This window comes from Melozone crissalis, unplaced genomic scaffold (genome assembly GCF_028551555.1).
Source record: "Melozone crissalis strain CALT ecotype California unplaced genomic scaffold, PUWL_Pcris_2 ptg000019l_1, whole genome shotgun sequence".
NCBI classification, from domain to species: domain Eukaryota; kingdom Metazoa; phylum Chordata; class Aves; order Passeriformes; family Passerellidae; genus Melozone; species Melozone crissalis.
The window spans coordinates 13,206,937-13,226,376 of NW_026535797.1; the positions used below are offsets into that span (position 1 = coordinate 13,206,937).

The 19,440-nt window shown below is 45.4% G+C and overlaps 1 protein-coding gene across 2 annotated transcripts in view; it reads right to left on the reverse strand.

Moving 5' to 3' along the window:
* The window catches only part of SUFU (SUFU negative regulator of hedgehog signaling), an 85,050-nt gene extending 66,265 nt beyond the window's left edge, over positions 1–18,785 (reverse strand). For both annotated transcript variants that reach the window (XM_054277336.1, XM_054277335.1), the window contains exons 1-2: positions 18,604–18,785; positions 12,837–12,971 (exon numbers count right to left, since the gene is read on the reverse strand). In XM_054277336.1, coding sequence (XP_054133311.1) covers positions 12,837–12,971; positions 18,604–18,785 — 317 coding nt within the window. The remainder of the gene's footprint in view (positions 1–12,836; positions 12,972–18,603) is intronic.
* Positions 18,786–19,440: the final 655 nt, after the last annotated feature.

The window sequence follows — 19,440 nt, forward strand, 5'->3', positions numbered from 1 at the left end:
CCTAGTGCTTCCAGCATCTTGCCTAACAGGAAGCAGTTGTTTTTAGTGCAGCTGTCAAACAGTATAAAACTCTCATCTGAGAACCCCAATAGCATGCTGGGAGGTTCCTGTAAAGCAATTCCATAAGAAAATAGGCACAGCAACCCCTTTACATAAAAGGCTTAAAAAGTATCCAGAAGAGTAATTTCAGCCAAAACCTACCTGCTTACTCACGTATTCTCCTGGACTGTTTCCTGATATTTAAAAAAGTATTCATTCACATACAAATGTTTGAGAGAAGCAAGGGGTGGTTATCTGGATGTCAGATGGTTATCTCTTCCGAGTACTTAGCAGGAAATTCCATGAGCTCCTGCTACTCCAAACTTGCACACACAATCTTACTGGACTCCTTTGTAGCTTGATTTAAGAAAAAACTTCATGCATAAGCAGGACAAATATAAACATAAAATGAACACATGCTCAAAGATTTCTGTTCATGTAAAATTGGTTGGAAAGTGAGTGACACAGGGCTCAGAGATATCAGTCTGTAGCAGCTGCTGCTTAGAGCTTGCTCTTGCAGTACATCATATCAAATGTGTAAGCCATCAACCAAATGGAAAACTCTTCTAGAAAGTTAAATTGTTTTTAGAGATTTATTCCAACATTTAAATCCAAACAGATGCAGAGCACTCACTCTGCAGTTATTTGGAGGAGTTTCTCGGCTTTCTGAAATACTCATGTAGGATCCACTTAGAAAGCTTACACTGAGATAGAGCTGAGTAAAAATTTGTGAATTGATTTGTGCTGGCCAGTATGAAAACAGAATTGTGTTTCACTGAGCTACCATTCAATGAGGGAAGAGCTATTATAGGGCAGAGGGGGAAGAGGAGACAAGGTACAGTTTCACTCACATATACACAACACTGATTTCACAGATTTTAGTATTCAGCTTCTTTTTTAAAGAAAACTCAGCCAGTTACAATCTTGTCCCTGAAACCTGGAGACTCACAGTTTAGATTTCATTTCTACACAACAGATAAATTGTTTTTTCCTCTAAACCTACAGAGTCAAGTCAACCTTATTCGTAACTCTGCAGGCACAACTGTTTTATATAGTGTCACTAGATAGTGACCAAACTCTGGAATCAGACCTAGGGATGTGATCCAGGGAACTCAGCCCTCTGAGAAAGCAACTGGAAACTTTTGGAGGTCCCTTCCAATCCAAGTGATCTACAAATCATCGTGGCCAAGAACACAGGTATGAACTTCTGCTACTTATACTCTGTACGCAGAACTGCACTTGCAGAATCCATAGCTAATAATTCACAAACACTTCAGTTAAACTCATTTTGACAGAAGTGGTTCCTAAACTCAGCTCCTGCCCAACCACCTAGGAAACTGCTCCTAAACTATGCTATCTCCAACCTTGTATGTTAAAGTAAGCCACCATTAGTTTTCTGGTCACCTAAATGTGCTGGGCTGCAAGTTAAGGCAATCTGGGGGTTGTTTCTTTGAGGCTCTGCTGTCCATGCCATGAAAGTGGTACCATCTGGAAGGAGGACAAGATCATGCTTAGCTGCTGGAGGTTAATTCCTTTGAGCTTTAGAGGCTTGGAAGCATTATTGTCTCATTCTGGAGAGTGCCAACATACAGTCACACCTGTAGGGATAGTGCTTGCAGATCAAGGGCAAAAGGCTGCACAAAGGCTCTATCAGTGCCAAAGAGATGGATCTGCCTCATTATTAACAGGAAACTTCAGAATACTCTGAAAGTGCTCATATAGCATGCAGGTAACCTAAGTTTGAACCTCCTGTCTGCTACAAACTTCTCATCCTCCTCAACAAGTTACCTTAGGGATTTGATTCTCAGATGTAAATAATGATAGTTCCCTGCTTCAAAAAGTAATGTGACACACTCATCATATAGGAAATGCTTATTATGCTCCATCTATCAAGGTCACAAAAGCTGGGAAATTAACTCCATATTCTGCACAGCATGGACAAATACAAAACACGGGAAATGACTAAAACAACCAAATATAAAACAGGAGGTTGCATGGGATATGTCACTCCCTACTCCAGCAAAAGATGTTCATATGAGGGCAGTTTAGATTTTATTTTCTCTATTTTATGGTGCCTGGATGTAGCTATACCAGTAAGTGATGATTTATTCTCGCATTGCAGTTATAGCTAAACTGACAAGACCAAACCAGTTCCTCTTCATGATTTCCAAAGCAACTTATTAAAAATCAATAAATCTTTGTGCAATCAAGTAACTAGACTACTGACATGTGTTTCAGCTCAAGGGCTCACACATTTCCCCACAGAGCTATTCTGGCTTTCCACTTCATGGCCAGCAGAATCAGTCCCAGCCCAGGTGAGATGTTGAGAGCAGATTCTGAACCATCACAACCAGCACGACAAGTGAGGCTGTGCTTCTTGACAAAGAAAGTGCAAACAGTTTCACTGCAAAAGCCTGGGAAGTTGCAGCAGACTTGCATCATCTTAATGCCCACTGAAAGGATCTGGAAAGAAAAACTAGGAGTACAATAAGGATTTACTATTGCATTCACAGAACAAGAGTGAAGGCACTAATGAAAAAGAAAACTTATCAAGATCTGTAACATTTTACTTAAGCTGCCTATTTATGCTGCACTTCAGAACTACTCATACTTTGTTTCTACAAGGCCCAGAAGAACAGAGCTCTCATTTGGCCCGAGCTGGAGGTGATTCTGCCAACAAAACACACAGTCACTGCACGATACAATGCATTAGACAAGACAAACTTCCATCTGCACATGGATCCCACTTCCTATTGGATCTGAATCCTCAGCTCTGACAGACAGAGAATGGCAATACATCTCCACAACTTCACCTAAAGGCTCAGCTGCAACCTCACCAGGCAAGAGAACATGAGCAGAGGGCCAGTTGGAGCCAGCGTGGCTGGGAAGGGCAGCATTGTTGTGTTTGGTGAGCAGCCGGGAACAGGGCACCAGCTCTCCTTGCAGTGTCTGCTGGCTCCCTCCTAGCTGCTACTGTGGAAAGTTCTGCAGCTGCCGGAGGAACCTATTCGCATAACAAAAGTGCCTTTCAAAAGCAGTAGGGAGGGTGGAAAGAATATGAAAAAGCCCTCAAAGCCACTGACAGCTACAGTTAGTATTTTTCAGCATTGCCTAAAGGTCTCAGGCGAGGATCAGGACTCCAATACCTTATGTAGAATATAAACACTGGTGTCTCCCATTACTTTCCTGCTGGCTAAAGAACATACCTTAAGAAATATCATGCAAGAAGGAAACTTTAGCATATCCTTGAGCACACTTTTAGAACTCTCATACAATTAAGTTCTCAGCTGTGCAATAAATTAACTCGGGGCATAAAAGGTATTCAGGAGCTTTTAGGAGCCTGAGATCCAAAAGCCTGCAAACAGGCTGTAGGCTGTTTGGCTGGTTGGCAAAATGCTCAGTGAGAACCAGCAAGGTGTGCCTGCAGCCCAGGAAGTCAACTGTATCCAGGGCTGCACCACCAGAGGTGTGGCCAGCAGATTGAGGGAAGTGGTTCTGCTCTTCTACTCTGCTCTTGTGAGATCCCACCTGGACTGCTGCATCCAGCTCTGGGACTCCCATCCTAAAAATAACATGGATCTGTTGCAGCAAGTCCTGAGGATGGCCATGAAGATGCTCAGAGGACTGGGGACAGGCCGAGAAAGTTGGGCCTGTTCAGCCTGAAAAAGACAAGGCTCCAGGGAGATCTCAGAGCACCTTCCAGTACCAAAAGGGCTGGAGAGCTGGAGAAAGACTTTTGACAATGGCACAAAGTGACAGGACACGGGGGAATGCCTTTAAACTGACAGAGAGTAGGTTTAGATTAGATACTAGGAAGAAATTCTTTACTGTGAGGGTGGTGAGGCACTGGCACAGGACTGTCCAGCAGAGCTGTGGGTGCCCATTCCTGGAAGTGTTCCAGGGCAGGCTGGATGGGGCTTTGAGGAAGCTGGGCTAGCAGGGATTGGAGCTAGAAGATCTTTACGGTCCCTTCCAACCTAAACCCACCTATGTCTCTCCAATCCTGATGGGCCTCAAATTCAATCCCTGATCTTTCACTTCATCAGCTATAGAAACCCAGACAATTCTGCCTTCCTTGGTGAGCTGTTACATAGCCTCTTTTCATTGCAAAGGCTGCACTTAAAATATACTGATGAGCACCATGAGAGATCTTAATCAATTAAGCAGGCAGCGAAAGGTCCTTGGAGCTTGAGCTGTAATTCCAGGGAACAGAAAGCACTGGACTGCTGGTGAAAGACTCCCAAAAGGGAAACATGAGACATCTGCAATGAAAAGTCTACTACAGATTTTTTTTTTAATCTGCCTTTAAGTGTTAAGCTTCTCCTGCAAGACTATCTTTCCTCTGAAGCACTTGAAACTTCTAGGGCTTGTGAATGTTACATAAACTCTATTTGTTGTAAGATAATGTCCAAAAGGAAAAAATAAATCTTTGCCTCTTAAAAATCAAACAAAGGAGGAAAGAAAGTGTCATTACCTCACCATCATTTCAGTGGCTCCAGGCTTACCCCTAAGAATTTTAATAGTGGCAAAATAGTTTTGCTTCTTGGTCAAACCACTTCACTTATGGAAACTGCAAAACAGCTCAGCTTGTCTTTCAATCAGAAGCAAAGCTGGGAGAGACATGTTAACTTACAGCATATTTCAGTATTGCCTACATTTGAGTGCAGCAAGCAGGAACACTCTCTTCATGTTCCTGACCACTTTTGGAGGAATAACCTGCCCAGTAAAAAACACAGAGATCAGCATACAGCTCATCACAACCATTCTGTTAGAGAAAATCCCCCATTTATCTCTGAACACTAAATACTTTGCTTTTCTGCCTAATGTTACTCTTCTGGGTAAAAAAGGAATTCAAGGCCCAGAGAGATATTATTTTTGCATAATAAGGTTATACATATGGATTCAACTTAGCTAGGAAATGTCAACTTAAGGCTTGTCTTCATGAGGAAATTTACTGTAACTAGTCTACCAGTATAATTATATTGCTGTAGTTCTACTGGTAAAATTCCCCTGTTGAGCCTTATTCAGAACAACAGCTGCCTTTATGGTTTATTTTTGTCGACTATGCCAAAAAAGGCCCCTGCTCCAGAAAGGCCACAACAATTTACAGGGAGGAGGGGAAGGAGTGGTGCCAGTGTAACTGGAACAGTTGAAAGAATAACAGTATAGAAATGGCAGTATTTCTTTATACAATGAATTATTTGATCCAAAAAAAAAAAAAAAAAAAAAGTGAAATACTGTAAAAAAAGTATACTGTACGTCAGACCTCATGGCAGGTGAGGTATGTGCCAGTTTCGTGCTCCATTTCATAGCTTTGGTAAAGGCCCCCAAGCCAGACACTGCTCTGCATCAGCCCCTCCCAGTGCATCCTTTTGTTCTCGCCTCCTCCCCAAATGCTGCAGTGCATTTTCCCAGGAGTACACTTTCCCCCCATTCCTTTATAGAAGCAATGCCTTGCCACCCAGCAACTGCCCAGGGCCCCTTGGACTGACCCTCCAAAACAAATGGGCATTTAAGACCAGTCCCTCTGGTTTACAGTTTGCATCTCAGGGACCAGGGATAGCTGGAAAGCAAAGAGTACTTTTTGCAAAAAGGATTTTAAAACAATAGCCCTTCGCTTCGGCAGTACAAGAATGCTGAGCTAGACAAAACAATGAGCCATCTGTGCACTCTTCCCTCCTTCCCTTGTCTGCATCCTCTGAGCTTAAATCAGAGCCCCCCAAGAATGGCCGAGTCCCCCTTCACCTCCGCCCACTCTGTTTACATCCTGAAAAAAACAGTTTTCTGGCCTATTTTTTTCCTTTTGTTCTTAAGAGCCCTTGCAAAATCTTCCTTTAAACCTCAGCCCTTTGTCAGGTGGTATCCCATCTACCCAGCTTTGTCAAGTGATGAAAAAATGCCTCCCACCAGTGATCCGTTCCTTGTTTACCATCCCTGGAGGCAGAGTGGCACTCAGGAGCCCTACTCACCCCTTTGTCCAAGGAAGGCAATACCATCTGAATGGGAGACCACCAAGATTTGCAGCCCTCTTTTGTTAGCCTGGTGTCACTGCCTATTGGGCCTTGATTCAAAATTGAGATGACAGTAGAGAGGCAGCTGAGTTAGGTCATCACCACGGAGCATAGAAGAGAGAAACACCAATAGCTCAAATTTCACATAAAATTGGTAACTTTATTATCAGTGGTAATTTGTTGTTACCAATTATAGTCAAAGACTCATCAAGAAACATGCACTATTCTAGTCAAGAAGGCATGTTCCTAACACTAAAAATGCATTGAGGAAAAAACAAAGGGGATTAGGTATAAATAACAGCCTTCGGATCTATTTCTTCAAACTTTAATTTTGTTAGTATCTCTATTCCAGGCAGCAAATGGATTAAAAAATGTCAATGAATGTCAATGATCTCACAGCTGGAATGGCTGCACCACTCAAAAATACTTTACCCTTCATGTTGCACTGAAAAAAAAGCTGACTGTTTTTTAATTCTTGATTTTAAAAACATCATAAACAGATCTTTATCACATAAAGCAACCTTTCATTAGAAGACCCAGTTTTGATCCCCAGTCGCTTCTCTTTCTAGCAGGCTGAACTTGCTGGGAGAGCAGAGCCTGCAAACTCTCCCACATCTCCACTCATTGGAGATCAGAGTAAGGAAGCCATATCTCAGATCAACTCTCCTCCAATGTGCCAAGATCATAAATGTGGAAGTTCTGTTGGCAAAAAAAACGCCACAAAATCATCCACTTTGAGCACTATGCCCCTTCCCTGCAAGGCAGCAAGAGGCTCATCCTAACAGGATGCAGCACTGGAGCACAGATCCACAATCAAACAGGAAGTGGTGCTTGCCTTCAATGCTCAGCACTAAACCTTCTTCCAATCTTTTTCCCATTTTTTTTTTTTTAATTGAAAACAGTCTTTCTTGTAAATTCAACTACTGTGCTGTAAACGTTAAATGAATTTCCTTCAATGCTTCAAAAAACCATTCCAAATCTAGCACAGTTCAAGAGTGGTCTCGTCCCACAGCCCCTGCACGTAAACACAGATAGACCGCAGCACAAAGCAGGCTGCTCTCTGTAGGTGGCCCACATCTTCCATTTCATTAAGGGTACTAACTACCTCCAGCAAGCGACATTTGGAAGCCAAGTGCACTCTGCCTTGGAGGAGGAAAATCAGATTTCCCTGCAGTGACCATAGCTTCAGGGGAGGTCTGCCTCTAGCAGTGAAACACAAGCCTTAGAGGGTTCTGGTGCATGGCAGCCACTGGAGGGACACCCTCAGTGGGACATAAATAGGCATGATGGTTTAACTCGGTTTTTTGTAATGTTTTTGTCTGGGAAATAGAGAATTGAACCCTACGTGATCACACTTGTGCATATGTTTCATTAAAATGTCTAAACTCATTGGTCAAAATCAATCCAGTCTTTCAGAGCAAGAGTTGTCCCAAAAATGTCACATTTCTGCAAAGTATGCAAAAACAAATAGCCAGACAGAAGAGAAGGATCTACAGGTATTCCCAGTAAGCAAGTTTAAGTAGAACCACACCTGTATTTCCAGAGAATCCACACAGGTGAGCCTTGTTAAAAGTACCCTAATTTTAAGAAAAGCTCATTCTAACTCATATCTTTATAGGTATGAAAAAACCTAATCACAAAAAAAATCAATTAAAAGACAGATTTTATTGTGCTGTGCATCTAAACTACTCTTTCCTCCTCTGACAGATTCTCAAATAAACTACCATTGAAAGAAAACACTTTTTTTTTTTGTTACAGAACTCCCTAATTCTATGGCCTCTCCCTTTGCACTCTGCCTTGAACCTTCCTCTCTCCCCTCTGCCTCAGACAGAAGGCCAAATGAAAAAATAAGCATTACATTTGGGGTCAGCCTTTGATAGGCAAACAAGACCTGGGAAGAAAAAAGAAGTCCAGAGTATGTTGCCCACCTTGGACCCTCTCTCCTCCAAATCCTACCTCTTGTACTGCTTTCCTAAACTGATGCTCACTGATATCCTCTTCCATGTAATTCTCTTCAGCTGGGGCAGATGCTTCACCTCCAGCAACCTCTCACGGTAGACATGCTGAACTTTACAAATCTTATCTGAAATACGGATCTGCCACCTCTCTCTAATTTACCATTTTCCAAAAGGCCCTCTGTTTTATCATGAAAACAAAGAGGGGCAGAGTCACTCACTACCATTTTAAAAGCATTCAGTTACCTTGGAGCTTGGTGTAATATTTCAGCAGTGCTTTAGGCATGTGGTATATAAAGCACTTAGGGACCCATTAAATAGCAAAATTTAAGGCTAAAGGCTGGCAAGCTGAGGGCAGTGAGCTTTTAAATTTATGAAAGGCTACAGAACTAAGAGGCCACTAAAGTGATAGCTGTCAGCACCACTCCATCCTACATTCATGCAGGTTCAAAGGAGAAGCCAGCATGCACTCAAAAGAAAGAGAGGACTCATTCCAACTTCCAGGCTATTTTCTAAATACTCTTTTCAAACTCCTTTTATACTCAGAAAAAGCCTTCCAGAAAACATCCACCCCTCTGCAAGCCTTGTATTGGTTACCTGATCCACTTCTGCGCTCCTTTTTCTTCCTCCTAACTCTAACAAGCATCCTTGCCCTTTTACAAGTTAAGGTCATTCAGAGGATCTATACAAGCAAGCAGAACACAAGCTGGACTGAAGATCTTGAAAGGCTCCTGCTTACCCTCACCTTTAATAGAGAGGCACCACCCACAGAGACAACACGTTATCCCGGCATGCACCGCTCCCTCCTGATCCAAATGGAAAGCAGCACAAATCAAAAGGACCACAGCAAGTTGGAACCTGTTGTCTCAGCGGGTGGTACCCTGCATCTGTAATAGAGATGAAGGCAGCTGTAATCTCTCTGGTTTTATGCAAATGGGATGCTGCACTTCAGCTCCTGGCTAGGGGCCAGGAAAAAAAACAAAACCAAAAAACCCCAAACCCCACCGCCCTTGTCAGGATGAAGCTGATGTAGTAAACATCAAAACACAGTTGGCATGTCACTTTGTGGGATGTGGGAAGACCACAAATAAAAATCTTATCTCAATCTATCCATAATTTAAGCCTTACTTTCTATTTCAGCTCTGAATTACAACCCTGCAATTTTAATACAAATAAGACTATTCAAGGTGTTGAGGAATTCTATTGCATCATGTTTTTCACTTTCCATGCACTTTAAAGTGTTCAGAAAAGGAATGAGCACTCAAACTACAGAACAGTTAAGTGAAGATTCAAACCTTGGCCTTAGAGCAAACTGAAGTCAGAAGCCAGTCTGGGAAAAACACATTTTCCTTCTTAGTCCCTGGACAGCCCTGCAAACCTGTGCCAGCACAATCTGGGGCTGGCAAACACTGTGGCGCCATTGTCATCTGGTCCAACCTTCCTGCTCATGCAGGGTAATCCCAGAGCACATGGCACAGGATTGTGTCCAGATGGCTCTTTAGTATCTCCACAGCCTCTCTGGACAATCTGTTCCAGTGCATGGTCACCCACACAGTAATTAGGTTCTTCCTCATGTGCAGGTGGAATTTCCTATGCATCAGGTTCTGCCCATTGCCTCCTGGGTCAGAGACTCCTGAGGGAGTCAGCTGAAGCTGGCATTGCCACTGATAGAGTCTGAGTCCAGCTACACCTGCTGATGCTGCCTTCCTTGTGCACCTGTTCTCCACCAAGGAAGAAGTCACCATAATGATTGTAAACTGCAGGAATGATCTGTCCCTTGACCTCACTGATGGCCTGGCATCAGAGCACAAACTGCCAGCTGAGGCACTGGCTTTGTGCAGACACACAGGGACATGTTGCTTGCTGCTGGCATTGCTGTGGGCAGCTGCTGCCAGCAAGGGGTGGAGAAGAGTGCAGGACTCAGCATCTCCTCTCCCACAACTGCACTGGCCACACGCCTCCTGCCAGCAGCTGCACACACTCACCACTGCAGTGCAGAATCTCTTCAGAATGCAAGAACAGTCAGAAAAAAAAGGCCCTACTTTAACCCTGCTGAATAGCTTAAAGAAGTCACACATTTGTTTTGATTAGAAAGAAGATAGAAAAAGCTAAAAATGGAGTATAACTTGCAAAAACATAATGGAAGGATTTCTGCTGCCACTCAAGTTGTGCAACATGCTCAACTGGAGAGACTTATTTCCATGCAAGCAGCTTGGCATGAAATCCCACTGAAAGGCCTGTGGTTCCCTAATGCTGTCATGACATCATGATTTAGGATTTTTAGAGCTATCAGCTCAGCACAGCTGGTGTCATGGTTGCCATTATACCATGAAACACTGAGGGGTTTTAAATGAAAAAGGTTTTCTTGTTTTAAATTCTTAAGATTTCTTCCATCTTATTCTACAGATTCTTAAAACCAGACTGGTTCTGTAAGCAGAGTACAGCTGATACGTAAGCAGAGCAGGAAACAGTGCTGCTCTAACTGAAAATAAATCTGTCAACAAGGAGGCACAGGGAGACCTCTACTTCAGACTTTTCAGGTTCTTATTAAAAAATATAAATTAAAGTCAACATTTTCACATTTTTTGCTACATCTGTTTGCTATTCCCTTATAAATAAAAATACGGGGCCTCCAATTCTGTGTTAGTCCACTCAAAAAAAATCAAAAAGTCCTTTTCATTTAATACTGCATTATAATTGTTCTAAACTTACTGTATTACCATGAGAGGTCCACAAAAAGTAAGCTACATGTTACCCAAACTGGGCAACTAACAAGACCTTTGGCAGTGTTCTGTCTTTTCCTTTCTAAAATATGAAGGACAGCAATGCTATGGAAGCACATCCCTGTTGTAGGAATCCTGCTGACTGTCACAAGCAGATCCAGCTCTGCACTCTTTGTAGACAGCTTGGAAACAACAACAAAAAAAAATACAAACTCTTTCCTGTCTCCAGAGGCCAGGGCAGTTGAACAGAGTGCCACCCTGGTTTTAAAGGAAATACACCAAAGATTTAAACAGCTGCCCTGCAACCCCGTGCTCCTGCCAACCATTCTACAGCACACTTTACCTGGGACAGCAGAATCCCAAAGCCCTTCAAGCAAAAGAGAGACATATTTTCTTAAACAAAGCTTTATTAAATTCTCTGTCAGAGAACAAGAACCTCCTGAGTGCATAGGAAAATCCACCACATTCCTACAGTGTGCACCCAGGGCTGGGCTGGTGACGTGCAATTCCCACAGCCATCAAATTTCCAGAGCAGTTTTAACAAACAAGAATTGCTCTTGGGAATGAGAACTGCTGATGAGGGCTCAGCTCCTTTGAAAATCTTCTCTCAGCCAGTCTACAGAGCTCACATACCAGCTGGTAACTTCAGGTTCAGTGTTTAGGAGATGAGTAGGTCTTGACAGCTCTACCACATGCACAATTGGGACACAAGGTAGAACCAACCTACTGGACAATACTATCAATATTAAATACTATTAAGCTTTGTAGCTCCAAGAATGAGGCCAAATTAAAGGTGACAGACTGCAGACAGCTGAACATCTCAGGGCAAGTGACACAAGGCCAGTGCTGTGGAGCTGGGGATGCTATTCCAGCCAGAAGGGAACACACACCTGATCTATGAACAAAAGTACCATGTAAATATCTACATGTTGACACTAAGATCTCTTGGGAGGGAAGGAAGCCTTAAACTTCATTTCTTTCACTTGCCCTACTTTTCCTCTACCCCAGCAGCTATCAACTGGGGTTTGTTGTTAATGGTTGCTTAAATGTCCCAGGCAGATCTCTTTGACATTAGGGTCCTGTATAAACTCCAGACTTGTTTTCTGAAAAATAGTTCTGTAATCACAAACACAAGGAGGAAAAAAACAGGAGAAACTACCTTGAGGAATGGGTAAAGTTAAAGAAACTGCCCAACTGCTGCTGTTGCAAGAGAAACACTGATGGAAAAAAACCCTGGTGGCTGAATCTTAACCAAGACAAACAAAAGGAGGAAAGCTTGTGTGAACAAACTGGAGCCTTTGCTGCACCATTCATCAAGGACATTTATCCTGCAACTATAACACAGTGCAAAGATAATTTCAGTAAACAGTGACACCAGAAACATTGTGCCATTTCTGGCTGGTTAAAAGACCATGCTCACAGCCCCAAAATCATGATGGCCTGGCTACTGCTACTCAGTTCAACTGGAGTTAAGGAGTAAGGTCAGCTAATGAAAGAATAGGGTTAGCTCATGCTGCCTGCTTGGTCTAATGCAAAGTCCCTGCTAGAAACCATTCATACCAGCAACCTAAGATAATAATTTAATTACTGGAGAAAAGACAGTCAAACAATTAGACTTGTAGGCTTCTGTTACACAAATTGGCACTTTATACAGCAGCCACCGGAGTGGCAGTCTGCTGACAGTAACACTGCTGTGCCAGCAACAGCAAAAATGCCCTTACAGCAGTTTTCCAGAGGAAGGCATTTAACATGCACAGGGAGAGGTCAGGATTTAAGTGTACAACCATAACAGATTACAGAGTGTGAAAAACACAACAAGACAGACAGTTAAAAGAAAATTCCCCAACAAGTTAAAAGAAATTTAAACAAAAACCCACTCAACACTGAAAGGAAATATACTGCATTCAAGGCCTGCAGAGGGGAACATAGAATGTCTTCTACATGCAAGCACAGGCATATGTCATTGTTTTTGAGACCAGGGCTGGGGTGTTCTCAACAGAAAACCAGCTGTTCAAATAATATGAGCAGCAGGACAGGGGTTTACCTACACACCCCCAAAATGCAACACAAAACTCAACACACAGCTACAGAACCTAAATGACACTTACTCATGTACTCTGTTGTCTCCATACAAGTCACTTAACCCAAAGCTGACGTAGTGCCAGTGCTCAGGAACATTCAGTGCTGGGTTTCCCAGGTTTCTGTACATGCTAACATAGTCCAGAGGGTCAGGTCCTCCCAACCTGCATGAAAAACAGAAATATTCTTACGTAAGTTAGTCCACTCAAGACAAAGGGTAAGTCTCCACAGGTGCTAGAAGAGGTTGTACAAAGACCTGGTTTAACACAAAAATTAGAACTTTCAAATTACCTCTAAAAAAAAAAAAATCATGAGGAAGGTTAGGTTAAGTCCAGAAAGCTTTGAGCACAGGAAGACAAAGTACACGTGTGCAACATGCTAAAAATGTTTTTAATGTTAAAGCATAAAAACCTCTGGAAAATCATATTAAAGCTTCCACAAAACACAAAGAAAATTGAAAAACTGTACTAGTAAAAGAGCAATGGCTGTATCTGCATTGCAAACTCTTAATTCAGTCCAGAGGCACATACCTCAAAAAAAGTGATGCTATTCCCAGCAGACTTTGAAATTACTAAGTTTTGAGGAGAGCAATCCATACTTCTGAACACAGACAAAATAGTTCAAACAGTGGAGGAGAAAAACATTAATTCAGTAAAACTAGCAGCAAAACTTCTAAAAATACACCATTTGCATTAACCAAGAATGTAAAAAGCACCACTGTACCCTCTGCATCAGCATTAGAACGGCTTCCTTAAAAGAACATAACTCAAAAGTTAATGCAGCACAGGCAGGTTATGCTACAGAGCAACCAGCAAAGCCTGCAGCCACCCTTCCTGCTACAAGGCACAGGGAATTGAGGCTGTGTGCCAGCAGAGAGCAGAGCACATCCTCCTGCCACTCACGTCACCTCTGTCTGAGCAAAGACAGGACAACTCCCTGCTGAAGGAAGGAATATGCTGGACTGTGTTGCTGTTTGCCCTGTCAATCACAAAACACCTACCACGAGCAGTTTTGGCACAGCTGAGCAGCTGTTTAACCACTTCGTGCCCACAACACACAGTGTCTTCAAGTAGAACTCCCAGCTGCTCCAAACAAGAAAATCCAAACTCACACGACCCCATTCACTGGAACAAATGATTCTACACATCAATTCCTCTCATGTCTATTGTCTGAGACAGACCCTGACACAATCATCTGCAGGTTGCAGGGCATGGCTGTCCTTCCTTCACTTGTCCTGAGGGTTTGTGTATCATGATACACAGTCCCCATGGCTGGACAGATGGATCCAGCCCTAGTGACAGCGAGACACTGTTTTATATTCTCTGCCCTCCTCCTGTTGCGCAACTTTATCAAGTCTGTACAAAACAGCTTATCAGGTTGGTGTACTAAAAGGCCTCTCCACAGGTGTGCTGTGCTGCCTTGCTCCTACTGCTGCTGGCAAAAAACCAGAGCAGTTGTCTAACATGACTGACTTTACATAGGACAGCTTCTCCCTCCTAAGTCATATATTGCCATCATGGTGACTGACATCAGTTGCAGCTTCTCCAGCAGGTCAGTTGAGGATGCAGCCCAGGATACTGGGGCAGGACAGAGGGGATGAGCAGCTCACCTCCAGCAGTGGCACAGGTGTCCACTGTCAAAGGCTACATCAGAACAATGCAGCCTGCTCATATGACAAGTGACATCCTCACAGCATAAAAGGCAAAGTGGTGAGCAAATATGGGGAGAGTGCATCAGGCCCCAGGATGGAGCTGAGTCTGATCTTCAGTAGACACCTGCAAAAACCTGTTTTCAAAGTCTAGCAATAGTTTGAAACACTCAGGAAAAAACAAGTCCCCTCTGACACCCTTTTCTCACCTGTTCCCTCTCACTGGCATCAGGTCACACTGGAGGCTGAGGTCTCTACCAGAAACACCCATCCAGGTGGCTCTGTTCAGAGCAAGGCATCTATGTCCTGGCCAGTGCTCAGCCCTCCAGGGATCCATGATGGAAGCAGTCAGATGGAAGCAATTCCACCCAGGATGGTCACTTACCCTGGAGGAGTGGCAGTGACCAGCAGCAGCCACACACAATTATTACTGGACTGGGAGGATCTGGAGTGAGGGAGGTTCATGCACTGATCAGTGTGAGAGGTTGGTCATGGTCAGAGCAGCTGTGTGGGCTTTGCAATGAAGGGAACACTGCTAAGCAACCAGCATCTCCTACACAAAGAAAATCTGCTTCCAAACTGGGTTTAATAACACTCCAGAAGTCAAACAATCAATGCTGGAACACTGCTGACACAGGCACTCTGACACTGACAACACACAAGAGAAACCTCTATACTGCCCTTTTCAGGACAGGCACTATTCCATGAGCACATGCTCTTCCCTAGGGCTACTCAAACACAATTGTCAGGTCTGATGCAGATGGCAAGTCCTGCCTAGGACAGCCCCAGGCAAGCCAGACACCTCTCCCTCACTCCTGCCAGCAATCCTGTGTTTGTCTCCAAAGGCCAAACTTCTCAGGAGACCTGCAGCACCAGACTACCAAGAGGTGGCCACGGCAAAGTGGCACCAGGTGGCCTGGAGGAGCTGAGCTCAGCCCTGCCCAGAGTTCACTACCAAGTGGTTCACATGCTGCTCAATGATCCAGCCACACCATCTTTACTCACTGAGAAATCTCACTTGGAAGAGATGTAGACTAAAACCGTGCAGCAGTGACTAATTAAATTCTGAACAACACATATCCAAGCCATACACCTATCCCAAAACCACCGCAACTGCACAAACATCCAGCATGAGCTTTAAGCCAGCTACCTGCAGCACTCAGTTACACAGCCATGGCAATAATGCTCACCAAGGGTTAGTCAGCACAGATATTTATCCAGTTTCGGCGGCAGGTTTCACTGCTCCCTGTCGGCACTGCTGAGGTACATCCTCCTCCCGCCCACGGCCGCCGCGGCAGGGTTCGACCTTGTATCACAATCTACATATCAGTACATGCACTCACACAAAGAGCTGGAAGCGTTGGAGGATTTTATTAGGAAGAGCCCAACTTCAAAGCCAGAGGTACAGTACAAATTTGTTACATTCTCTATTCATGGAGCTCATTCAGGAGCAGGAAGGGCAGCCTCAGGGGAAACCCTGTATTTGCATCTGCACCAAGAGTCTTCTTTTGACTGATGTTAAGAGCGCCCTGAAGTTTGTGTGGAAGGAGAAACGCAGAGGAAAGAGACCCAAAATGGAAAGACATCGGAAAACTCCTAATTCATTCACCCTGAAAAGTCCTTAGTGTATTGTCTGTAGCCACTTCCCAGCAGCTGACAATAGGATTGCTTTTCACAGCTACCTTTTGACAACCCTTTAGAAGTAGTCTGTGATTCCCAAAAGGCCGCAGACCACAGCTCACTGCACAGGTTTTTGAGAGTATGGCCTAAATTTAAGACAGGTGACAAAAACCCAGTAGTCGAGCCCAAATTATGCTTTTTTCAAAACCTATCACAAAAAAGGAACAAATTTGATTTTTTCACCAGCAATTCCACACAAGATATTTCAATTTGAGATACTTGACCATATTTTATAATTAAAGGGAATACTGGATATCAACAGACAAACTCCATCGTGGTGCATGGCCTTCACAAAAACAGACAGAAACTCTTCCAAGTTCTGACTGGATCCCAAGCAATGCAAATAGCATTTTAAAAGACTAGTTCCATTAAATAATCCACATGGCTAAACCCCTTTGTGCAACAGGCATGGAGTGCTGCAGATTCTCCAGCATTACACAGTTAGGATCTGCTCTGATCTGCAAGCCAAACACTACAACTTCAGCTCCCCGAACAAAAAAACCAAATTGCTGTTAACCATAGAGAAACTGATACATATAATTAAAAGCTGATTAGTGTTACAATATTTCTCCTAAGGCAGAGAACTTCATTTAGCCACTTCCTCTTCTAATTTAACCAGCGAATAGCTGGCAGCCCAGACAGAGTAGGAGAGAGAGTGTTGTGGCAGGAGTCGTTCTACCAGACATAACAAAACCAAGCTCCAAGGTTCACCCAACAACAGGAAAGAAAGACTTTGTGGCGCCCGTGGAGGCTTTACCTCACACAAGCATTTCCTGCCCAGGACAGCAGTAGGAAGCTCACCTTTACAACAGAAGCTCTCAGCTCTCGCTGCTGGCTGAGCTAACAGCTGGAGGAACCACTAAGTGGAAAATGCCAGGATAAACAGGCCTTCACATTACTTCTTACTTGCAACCTGCCATCACTGCCAGCAGTAATCATTTTAGTGTTTGAGCTCCAACTGCAGCAAAACCCTCATCAATCCCTTAAGCAACAAGATTTCTTCCCAAACAAGGGTCTTTGCCATTCTTCACTATAGACCTAAATTTCCCTCAACCTCCACAAATCCTACACCACTATAGCCAGTATGCTTTAAGCTGTTGATAGAAAAGAAGTGCTAACGTGACTGGAAACACTTCATGAGTATCTAACATTACACATAAGTGTGAAAACAGACTGATCAAACCACCACCAAAGTACTGATGTGCACAGATGACTAAGAAATTATTTATATTTTGAAGTCTCAGATTTGCAAAATCTTATGTCAGCCCACTGCTCCATTTAAATACAATACTCCCCTAGGCAATAAAGGCTAACAGATAAACTTCTTGCTAGAATCACTTAAAAAACTACACTTCTGTGGACAACAACAGCAATAGCTTTGTCTGTCAGAGCAGCACACAGGGAGGATGTTATTCTGCTGTTGCTCAGGACTCTAATTAGATAAAAACATACAGGTTGAAATGAGCTGTAAATAAAGAAGTTCAGCATTTAGTTTTTTCAAGTGCTGGGGTAGGGACTGGCCAATGTCACATAAAGCAAACTTTCAGAGGTGATTGATCATGTTCCTTAGCCCCAGAAGAGGGGGCTGAGCAGCTAAGCGACAGCAAAAAGCAAAAGGAACTCCTCTTCACACAGGATTAGATGCTAGACACTTATCTTGATAGCTAAACATCCAAGAACTTCCTTCATGCCACTCTCCCACATAAACAACTGCTGTTCCTGGTGTCAGACACTGTGTCAGCAGAGACACTGCACAGCAGATCCACAGTCTGTGATAAGGCATGGCTGTGTAAGGCCAAGCGAAGCTGGCACTGCCCCGTGGGCTGTATGGGTACACAGGGCAGTGTCCAGCCTGCAGGCTGCAACAGCGGCTTCACTCTGGTCAGTGCTGCCACACTGGAACCCCAGGGTCCCTGCCAGAGACAGAGCTCCTGCCTCCTGTCCAGGGGAAACTCCAGACCCTCACCTTCTGCGGGAACACCTCCACTGAGTAACACGCACTCCCTTTTCCCAAGATCTGTCCCAGCGTGGGCCTTCATCAGCAACCCCTCACTCGGGGACCCTCCAAACCACCCCAGAAACCCCAATGCACTCTCCTGATTTCAGTGCACACCTCTCTAGACCCTTCTCCTATTGCCAGCACATTCTCCCCAGGAGCCCCCTCCAAACACACGCCCCAGGCAACCGACTGCACCCCCAATCCCTCCATCCCCGACCCGCTGCATGTCCCCAAAACTCTTGCACCTCACCCCTAACACAGGACGCAACCCCCTGTCCCTCTCCCCTTGCTGCAACCCTCCCCAGCCCCTCCAGCTTACCCCGTGCAACGTCCCCAGCCCCCGGGCTTCTCCCAAACCTCTCCCGCTCCCACCACTCCTCCCAAACCCGCTCCTATCCCACACAAGGCGCCGGCCCCACGGCTCCCCCCGGCTCCACGCAAGACCCCGGCCCCATCCAGGCCGCCTCACCAGTATTTGAGGATGGCGGTGACCTGGAGCGGGTTGGGCTGGTCGGGATAGAGGCGGCGGCATTCGCCGTAGATACCGTGCAGCCCCGGCGGGAACAGCGACGGGAAGGACGCAGACCCGGACCCCGAGCCGGACCCCGGCCCGCCCGCGGGGGGCCCCCCGCCCGGCCGCACGCCCTCCATGTCCCGGAGGCGGCTGGTCCCGCCCGTCCCAGCTGGTGCCGAAGCCGCTCCGCTCCCGCCAGACGCTCCCGGCCCGGCCCGGCCCAAGCGGCTGCGTGGGGCCGCGGAGGAGGGGCGGGGCCTACTGCCGGGCCGCCTGAGTGACAGACCAGCTCCGCCAATGGCGACGCTGCGCGGGGCTCCGCGCGGAGGGGGTGGTGCCCCGCTGCGAGGGTGGCGTGAATGACAGGACCGGCTGACCAATGGAAGCTCGCGGCCCGGAGGGCGGCCGCGCCTCTGCCCCCGCCCCTCGCTGCCTTGCGGGCGCGCCCCCTAGCGGCGGCGCGGAGTCCTGCGGTGGGCGGGGCGATGGCCGCGCGAGGCGGTGGCGGGAACGCGGAGCCGGTCCGGGGGGAGCGGGAGATCCCGCCCCGGGGCAGGCCTGGACATAGGGCGGTTGTTACTGCTGCCTTCACACCTCCTCCAGTGCTCAAGGCATCTCTCCTCTCCCCGTGCGATCTCTGTGTCTGTAGGGCCCTTGCGGGCAGCTGGAAGCTGGCAATGGGTGAAGTTTGGGGCTCACACTGACGATCTGGCTCATTCGTGAGCCGCAACTACAACTGGGGCCATGCAAAGCCAGGTATGTACATGTGGATGGTGTGTGCATGATAGTCCC